We start from the raw sequence: 9,856 nt of genomic DNA, 5'->3' as shown, positions 1-9,856 counted from the left end.
CAACAACAACTAAGGAATTACGGCATTGAGGCAAAACATTCTCCCATTTTTTGTGACAACACCAGCGCTATTGCGATAAAATACAACCCAATGTTGCACTCTATGACTAAGCATATCGAAATCAGACATCATTTCATCCGGGAGCATGTCAATTAGAAACATATTTTCCTTGAATATGTCCCAACCGAACAACAAGTGGAACACGTGTTCACGAAGCCACTCCCCGAGACTAAGTTTTTTTACTTTAGAAATATCTTAGGACTTGTTGATCTAAATTAAATTGATTTAATTATATGTGCATGAATTGAAGGGGAATTTGTTGTCTTAATTACTGGACAGACATATGTAGACAGAGGTCTTAATTGGTCAGATCAGTCGTCTAAAGGAACTCCATACTTAGACGAATACTTGCTTAAGAAACTTGCAAACTAAGTCTGGTTAGACGTTTACTTGTTAGATAGATGTCAAAAGCGCCTGTACACGCGCATAGTTAGACGTCGTCTAAATAGACGTCTAAAGTGCCTTTAGACGTGCGTGATTAGACGCCGTCTAAACAGACGCCTACCCAGCATAGACGTAAGGTATGTAGATAGCTTGTTAGATGTCTAACTACGTGTACCCTCAGACGATTCATCTTCAACCATAGGACAATTGTTCATCGTTTCATAAGCTGTTTATGTACATTTCTCGCCCAGAAAGTGAAAAGTCATATCTCAAATAACTTGAAGACACGTGTCTTTCAATGTTAAAAATATGACTAATATATCTGAAGGCTTATGTCCTTCCACCTTCTTAAATTATGATAGATTTCATGATAGCTTTTAATTGACGTCTTTTAATCATGACTATTATTGGGAAAACGCTTTTATACATTAAATGACGGTTCAATTTATTATGATCATTTTATTAAGCCGTTGTCAGTCATACCGTATAAAGAGTAATTCATCTAAACAGACCATTTATCTTCTATGTGATTTTGAATACGTGTTTTAATTTCTCTCACTAAGAAAAACTCTTATGACTATTAGGTGTCTAAACCCTTTAGCACTCCCTCTACTCGTTCTTTAATTAAGAAATGATCTATCTTGCTTCATCCACTTATCAAGTGGACTTCGATTCCGTATCCACTTTGATTATTCCAGAAATGGTCACAATGTTCGATACTCTTAAAACTTCGGAATTAAAGAAATTCCTTGGAGAACCTGTCATCATTCATGAACCTGAAGTTCATAAATTCTTTAACTTTGAAATGAAATACGACAAAAGGATTGTCGTGGCAAATTTTTTTGAAGATCATGCTTGGTTTTGTGAAGAATCTTTCGCTCAATTCTTCAATCTCTCGACGGAGGGGTTAACTGAGTTCCCCACATCTTCTGATGAAATCTTATCAAAAATGAGGCTTGCCTTCTTAGACACATCTTCCTAAGGGAATCATATCCATGTCCATTCTCATGGACCAAAGTCTGCATTAAAAGTTGAGTTCTCCATCCTTGACGATATTATCTCCATTGCCCTTTTGGCTAAGGGCGTCTCCAACTTCTACTCAAAAAAGCTATTCGAAATAATGATTGCTATTACTAGGAGAACAACAATCAACTAGTCGAAAATCCTTTTCAAAAATTTGGTGGAGATGATCTCTACTTATCCAAGGGGGGAGGCCACCTGGGTATACTGCCCCGCTCAGCATGCTGCTCCCTTATGTCCTTCAAAATGTTGACCATGGGGTCCTAATTAAGTCCTCTAGAGTCCTGGACTATCAAAGAGTTCTTGACTGTATTCTTAGGGTAGGAAGACTAAAGCTAAAGAGAAGAAATCGAACACTTCAAAGAGCTCAAAGAGCCGATTAAGACTCCTTCCTTTCCGATGATGTCAAAAAGGGGGAAAGAAGTGGCATGAGACTCAAGGGGAATCAAGAATAGAAATGGATAGGAAAAGACCCATCTTTTGTAGTTTATGGACAATCTTTATTAAATATTTATCTTCCCCAGATCTTATGCTAATATATATAAACTTTTGTTGTTTATTGATTATGTTCCTTTTTCTAATCTTTTAACTAAGTTTTAACATCATCAAAAAGGGAGAAATTTTTGGGTCAAATTACTTTGAAAAAATAAACTAGGGAATAAGTTTATTTAATGTTGTCATTATTTTGATAATCTATGTTAAATTTAGTTGTGAATAAAGCTGAGTGGTCTATTTATTTTGTGAAGAAACAAATCTAAAGACAGTGCTACCTTAGACGCGATCTAAACTAGGGTATCTTAGATGTCTTACATAGTTAGACAAGGTCGTCTAAATCATTTCGATGCGGTGTAAAGGGAAACGTAGTAAGACAAGGTCGTTTAACTCCTTTAGACGATGTTTAAAGGGAATCATAGTTACACAATGTCGTCTAACTCCTATAAACGATGTCTAAAGGGAAACATAGTTAGACGAGGACTTATAACTCCTTTAAACGAGGTCTAAAGGGAAACGTAGTTAGACGAGGACGTCTAACTCTTTTAGACGTGGTCTACAGAAAAACGTAGTTAGACGAGGTTGTCTAACTCGTTTAGACGCGGTCTAAAGAGAAGCATAGTTAGACGAGGACGTCTAACTACTTTAGACGATGTCTAAAGGGAAACGTAGTTAGAAGAGGATGTCTAACTCCTTTAAACGTGGTCTAAAGAAATGCGTAGTTAGACGAGGATGTCTAACTCCTATAGACACTGTCTAAAGGAAAGCGTAGTTAGATGAGGACGTCTAACTCCTTTAGACGCGGTCTAATGGAATACGTAGTTATACGAGAACGTCTAACTTCTTTAGACGTTGTCTAAAGGGAAGCGTAATTAGAAGAGGTCTTCTAACTCCTTTAGACGTTGTCTAAAGGGAAGCGTAGTTAGACGATGACGTCTAACTCCTTTAGACACGGTCTTAAAGAGTGCGTAGTTAGACGAGGACCTTTAACTCTTTTAGACGAAGTCTAAAGGGAAGCGTTGTTAGACGAGGACGTCTAACTCCTTTTGACGTTGTCTAAAGGGAAGCATAGTTAGACAAGGCCGTCTAACTCCTTTAGACGCAGTCTAAAGGGTATCATAGTTAGATGAGGTCGTCTAACCCCTTTAGACGCTATCTAAAGAGAAGCATAGTTAGGCGACGTGTAACTCTTTAGATGTGGTCTAAAGGAATGCGTAGTAAGACGAAGACGTCTAACTTCTTTAGACGTTCTCTAAAGGGAAGCGTAGTTAGATGAGATTGTGTAACTCCTTTTGACGATGTCTAAAGGGAAGCGTAGTTAGACGAGGTCGTCTAACTCCTTTAGACATTGTCTAAAAGGAAGCATAGTTAGACGAGGATGTTTAACTCCTTTAGACGCAGTCTAAAGGAATGCGTAGTTAGACGAGGACGTCTAACACCTTTAGATGTGGTTTAAAGAAGAATGTCTAATGCCTTACTTTAGCAACCGTCTGAAGAAAACATTTGTCAAACCACGATCTTTCTACTGTCTTCTCCACATACTTCTATGCAGTCTAACAAGCCAGCTAATTATATCCAATGAATTAATTCCACTTACGCGGATATCTCTTAAATATATATTTCTAGTACAAAACAAGATTAGAGGATATTCGGCGCACTACCTATTTGGTACGGCCACGATCAAATTACTTAGAGTCTATTGTACTCTCGTACTATAGGCGACCGTCCAAAAGACACATGCCATGTGTCTTCTAAGAATATTCGATCGTTGGTGTACTTTAACTATATATGGAGCTTCAAGGGCAATGGTCGAACTCTCCCACTCATTCTTCATTCAAAGAAAGTTTCTGAAATCAAACATCTCTCTTACTATCTAGCTGTGATCACACTGTAATTGCATACAGTCTTTTCTATGAGAAACTTCAGTGCTGTAAGTGCTGTAAGTTGAACAAAGTCTGTTTTGTTCAACCGAGAGCTAGCTAGATCATTGAATTGTATTTGATTCAAAGTATTTAGTGGATATTCTTCCGGTTGTGGAAGAAGGGGTGATGTAGAAGTTTTATTTTAGAGCATCCATAAATCCTGGTGTTCTTTACTTTTTGCCATTCTACATTTAGTTATGTAAAGCTTCACATCCGACGAACACTTCTTCACTTGAATCTGTTTCAAGAATTTGGAAGATTTGCGAAGAATATAAACAGATATTAATCCATCACATGATTATTATCGAAGAATTTATCGTAAGTTGTTAACAATTATCAGACCCGAGTCTCTATTGGTAACACTGATCCCACATAGTTACATTGACTCGTCTAGAGAAAATAAATGGAACATATGACTTTTCCCATATTTTTCTCATTTCTTGAATCATTATTCCAAATTTTATCTTTTTCCACTAAGCGCCTTTAAGCTAGAGGGTTTAAAGGTCATCGTTATTCCTTGAAGTTGTGAATAAAACATATTTTTTTTAACTGCACCTTATGTGAGATTGCTTACGTAATCTCATAACATAGAAAGATCGGGTTCAATTTTCATGAGAGTTGATAAAGGTGTCATTGTTTTTTTGTTTAGTTTTGAACCATTTTTTATCTTAATAAGAATTCCCTTTAGTGTTGAAATAGAGTTTTTGTTATTTTGAATTTATTGGGACCGAGCCTAGTATTAGGTTGCCTAAGATTTCTCATAACAAAGAAAAATTAGGATCAAACGTAGTTATGATTACTATGTTTGAATTTTTTGTTTTGGTTTTATTGGACCAAAAATATTGTAGACTGCCTACGTATTCTCATAAAAGAAAAATCAGGTCCGAACTTAGTTCAAAACATGTGCATTTTCAAAATAACGTTATTTTATTTTAGTTTTATTCATTTTTATTTTGATAAAAATGCCCCTAGTATTAAAATATGGGTTTTGGTTTTGAAATTATTGAACACTTTGGATAATTATATATTTTGATAAAGTTTGAATATAGTTTTCAAAATCTCATTTATTTTGTTTGTATTATTTCATTAATGATGTCAATTTCTTCTTCTATAATTGATTATCTACATGTCGGTAGAGTGTAATGTTAGTTCTACTTTAATTATAAAAAAAATATTTATCTAGTTATAAGGACATTTTCAAATGTACTTTTTGAAAGTAAATTTTTTAAATTTCGAAGTTTGAAGAAATAATTTGATCTTAAAGAGCTCATAGAAAAAAAAAGGATAAGAAACATTATTATAATTAATGGATGCTTTTAAAATGAAATAAATAAAATTAAAATCTTAATCTTAAGAATCATAGTCACATTTATGATTGGATTATGATAGAATTTATGTGACTTCACTTTATTGAGTCTTTATTCCATAAAGACTCCTTTGTGAGGTTATGATGTTTTTCAAATTTCTGTGGTATAACATTTACCTTGATAGGCTTAAAAAACTGGTTTTTGTTCGAAATTGTTTCTCCTTCTTATCAAACATCAACAATTATTATTGGACTACATATTTCTTTTAATTTAATCTCCAAATACAATAATGACACAACTAATATATTTAAGTTTATTTATTTGATTTTAATAAAAGAGAGTATTAACCCCGCATAACGGAGTCATGGGCGCCTATGACGATGTTTAAAGTTAGGTGAACATCTAATGCATTATTCTTTCAAAGTCATCAATGTCAAACCATGTAGTTACATAAAAAGATGATCAAAGTCAATTAAAAAATGCTCTAAGACTCATCAAGATTCTTCGAAGAACTCATTTTAGTGTCAAATGTTAGTTTGTGTCTCTCACGTTGTACTCACATTCATCATAACACTCAAGAAGCTCTCAAAATTGTTATTAGACAAAAATATTTTTGTTGTATCCATCATTATTTGAGTTCGGATCCCTATCTATAGAGAGGATTTAGAATAGTGTATGCATAGAACAATATTAGGTTAAATATTTAACATTAGAGTTAGACATACAATAAAAATAAATTACACTAAACATAAATACAAATCAACATAATTTTAAGTTTATCTCTCTATCATCAATCAAATAATTATGAAACATATTTCAACCAGATATTATAATATATATATATATAATTCCGATTAATTAATACATGAAAATTCTAAAAATGGACAGACACAGTAGCAAAACAATCCAAGACTCAGTTTGTTAAATTGACACCAATCTTGTGTCTTCAATGGTTGTAACTGATTTCAATCTCTAAATCCATTAATCCATCTTTTTGAGAATTTGTACCACCCACCATATACTTGAATCCGCCCATGGTAAATATGTGGGCCATAATACATGACAAGTGTTTTTGGTGGAGGCCAGAGAGGTTTTTTCTGGAGGCCAGAGAGGTCTGTCATGTATGAAGAAATTTAACTACGTGCATCCTTGCATGGCTCTGGCTCAGAGAAAATTAACTACGTGCCTCTTTGCATGGCTCTGCTTTTGTAGAGCAGTTTAAAAAAAAATATTAAAATATTTACATCCTTTTGGTGGAGGCCAGAGAGGTTTTTTCTGGAGGCCAGAGAGGTCTGTCATGTATGAAGAAATTTAACTACGTGCATCCTTGCATGTCTCTGGCTCAGAGAAAATTAACTACGTGCATCCTTGCATGGCTTCTGTTTTTGTAGAGTAGTCCGAAAAAAATATTAAAATATTTACATCCTTTGCATGGCTTCTGTTTTTGTAGAGTAGTCTAAAAAAATATTAAAATATTTACATCGTTTGCATGGCTCTGCTTTTTTCAGAGATTTTAATGAGTCCCGATAATAATAACGTGGAGCTGACTAGACTCTTAAGATGTTAAAGAAAATAAAAAATCTTTAATTTGATTCTTTAAGAGATGCTTTAAAAATTAATATTTTCATTCTTTGGAATTTAGTTAATCATAAAACTTTTGAGTGAGTTCTCCTTTTAATTATAACTATAAAATTGTTTAGTTTAATTTCATTTTAAATAAATTGAATGTTATCAAATTTCAAAATTATATTTGGTTTCTCCCTATAAATACGACTACCCCCTTCCTTCTATCATCATCACTTCATACATTCATATCTCTCTCTTAACAAAAAAAAAAATGTCTTCTGGAGTAGGTCTCTTTGTTCTAACAGATGACTCCTCCTCCACCTTGCTCAGCGTCCAACTTTTCCTCTTTCTCGCTATCCTAACCGCTGTTTTCAGATTCTGGCTAGTCCCGGGTGGTCTTGCATGGGCTCTTTCCAAAGCAAAAACCGGTGCCCCCATTCCCGGACCCTCAGGATTCCCCCTCATCGGACTCATTTTCACTTTTATGAGTTCTTTGACTCATAGAAAACTTGCACATCTTTCTCAAACCTTAAAGGCTGTTCCACTAATGGCCTTTTCGGTTGGGTTCACCCGTTTTGTTATTTCAAGTGATCCGGGTTCGGCTAAGGACATTCTCAGCAGTTCTGCCTTCGCTGATCGACCCATTAAGGAATCCGCTTACGAGCTCCTGTTTAATCGGGCAATGGGATTTGCTCCTTTTGGAGAATACTGGAGGGAGCTAAGAAGGATTTCAGCCACTTACATGTTTAGCCCCAAGAAAATAGCTTGTGCCGAAGGATTCCGTAAGGAGATCTGTAATCAGATGATCACACAAGTAAGAATACTCCATTTCTTTAAATGATATGAGTATAAAAGACAATTAATTAGTTATAAACGAGTCTTTCTTTACACAGGTAAAAACACAAATGGAGCTAAAAGGGGATGTTGAGATCAAGCAAGTTCTTCACTTTGGTTCATTGAATAACATGATGATGACCGTTTTTGGAAAGTATTATGATTTTGGTGAAAATGGGGACGGTTTGGAAGTAGAGGGATTTGTAAGTGAAGGATACAAGTTACTAGGGACATTCAATTGGAGCGATCATTTCCCAATTCTGGGGTGGCTTGATGTTCAAGGTGTGAGAAGGAGAAGTAGGAAACTAGTTTCTAGAGTGGATGCGTTCGTTAGAAAGATCATAGACGATCACAGCAAGGTTACTGATCATGACAATAATCATGGATACTTTGTTGATGTTCTTCTTGATCTTGAGAGAGAGAGCAAGATCACCCGATCTGATATGGTCGCTGTTCTATGGGTAATGTTCTTTCTTATATCTTTTCAAAATTTTCTAATTAGTATTTTCTTACTTAGAATCCTGTTTCTTGAGTTCACTACCCAACCTTATTATCTACAAGAAATGAAAATAGTACTTAGGAGATTTTCGTAATTGTGTTGGCCCTTGAGTTTTTTTTACAACTTTATCTCTCATTTTTTTTACAATTATTAGTTTCTTTAAAATTTTTGTATTATAGATTTTTTAATATATATTTATACATATTTCTTTGCTTCTATATATAAGTTTTTTTATTTACATAATAATTGAAGATAGCATTTGTATAAATAATCTTTATCAATGAATATATAGGAAATGATTTTTAGAGGAACAGACACAGTTGCAATTCTATTAGAATGGATTCTAGCAAGACTAGTTCTTCATCCAGACGTTCAAGCCAAAGCTCTTTCTGAAATTGAATCAACTATTGGCTCTTCGAGGGCAGTAATGGAATCTGATATTCCAAACCTGCCATACCTCCAAGCCATCGTAAAAGAGACTCTAAGAATGCACCCTCCAGGCCCCCTCCTTTCATGGGCTCGTCTTGCAATCCACGACACACATGTTGGGCAGTACTTTGTCCCTGCAGGGACCACCGCCATGGTGAATATGTGGGCCATAGCACATGACAAGGGTATTTGGTCGGAGCCAGAGGAGTTCAGGCCAGAGAGATTCATTGAACAGGAAGTGTCTGTTATGGGGTCTGACATGAGGCTTGCTCCTTTTGGTTCAGGAAGGAGAGTCTGTCCTGGGAAAACTATGGGTTTGGCTACGGTTCATATTTGGTTGGCTGTACTTCTTCAGAACTTTGAGTGGGTCTCTAAGGATGATGTGGATTTGACTGAGGTTCTCAAGATGTCAATGGAAATGAAGAATCCTTTGGTGTGTAAGGCTGTTACAAGGGTTTTTTAAGCATGATAAATAGCTCTTTCTGATGAGGCCTCCTGAACTACTATGTTCTTTTGTTTGTGATGTTGTTGTGTTTGTTTGATTTATGTTTTCTAAGCAAGTTTGTGTGTTTTGTTTTAGAATGTTGTCTAAGTTTGTATTTTCTGTGTTGTTCAAGTTTGTGTGTTTTTTAGGGTTGTACTGCAAAAGAAAACTTTTAATGGAGCCTCTTAAGTAATATTATGTAATTGTGTTTGTTTAATGCAGTTCTTTTTTTAATATAAATATGTTATTTTGTGTGTGCAATGTTTTAGTTTATTTACTTTTATTAAATGTGTTATATATGTTTTATTTTACAAAGAACAATTTTTTATATTAAAATAATATTTTAATTAAATGTTGATTTTATTATTGAATAAAATGTTTTCTTAATAAAATGTAATTACATTCTCACTACAACAAAATAGGCTTTTAGTGACACGTAACTGGTCATGCTTATTAAGCGTTTGGCAAAAGTAAAAAAAATAAAATAAAAGTTTTGCCAACCTTTTTATTATCTATAAAAATCTTTATAATTTTTTTTTTATTTATATTTTAAAAAATTCTTATACACAAATGATTTTAAACATTTCATTTTAATATTTTCGTATGTTTTATTATTACTTTTTAAATTTTTTTTTTACAATATAATCAAAATCATCAAATTAAATTATATATTATTTTGATCTTAAAACTCAAAATTATTTATATTTAGAGTGAAATAAATATAAATTTATTACTATATAATATCAAAATAATTAAATAAAATTAAAACTAGATGAAATAAAATAAATAAAAGTGGTAGATAAATAATATAATAAATGAGTTATTATGTATTTTATTTATAATTTGCAGGTTAAAAATA

At 33.7% G+C, this 9,856-nt stretch overlaps 1 protein-coding gene across 1 annotated transcript; it reads left to right on the top strand.

Moving 5' to 3' along the window:
- The first annotated feature begins 7,022 nt into the window (after positions 1–7,022).
- On the top strand, positions 7,023–8,984 carry LOC124941782 (cytochrome P450 78A5-like). Its single transcript, XM_047482136.1, has 3 exons — positions 7,023–7,565; positions 7,645–8,046; positions 8,377–8,984. Exons 1-3 carry the CDS (start codon positions 7,023–7,025, stop codon positions 8,974–8,976), a joined length of 1,545 nt encoding a protein of 514 aa, XP_047338092.1. The 3' UTR covers positions 8,977–8,984.
- Positions 8,985–9,856: the final 872 nt, after the last annotated feature.

Source organism: Impatiens glandulifera, chromosome 1 (assembly GCF_907164915.1).
Source record: "Impatiens glandulifera chromosome 1, dImpGla2.1, whole genome shotgun sequence".
Classification (NCBI taxonomy): Eukaryota; Viridiplantae; Streptophyta; class Magnoliopsida; order Ericales; family Balsaminaceae; genus Impatiens; species Impatiens glandulifera.
Note: the sequence above shows the minus strand (reverse complement) of the source record. Positions and strands in the feature narration are given on the sequence as shown.

Excerpts from the sequence above, each read along its gene's own strand:
- LOC124941782 (XM_047482136.1), top strand. The coding sequence starts at position 7,023 with ATGTCTTCTGGAGTAGGTCTCTTTGTTCTAACAGATGACTCCTCCTCC. Across the intron at positions 7,566-7,644 it reads GTAATCAGATGATCACACAA|GTAAAAACACAAATGGAGCT; the intron begins GTAAGAATACTC and ends TTCTTTACACAG. Across the intron at positions 8,047-8,376 it reads ATATGGTCGCTGTTCTATGG|GAAATGATTTTTAGAGGAAC; the intron begins GTAATGTTCTTT and ends ATGAATATATAG.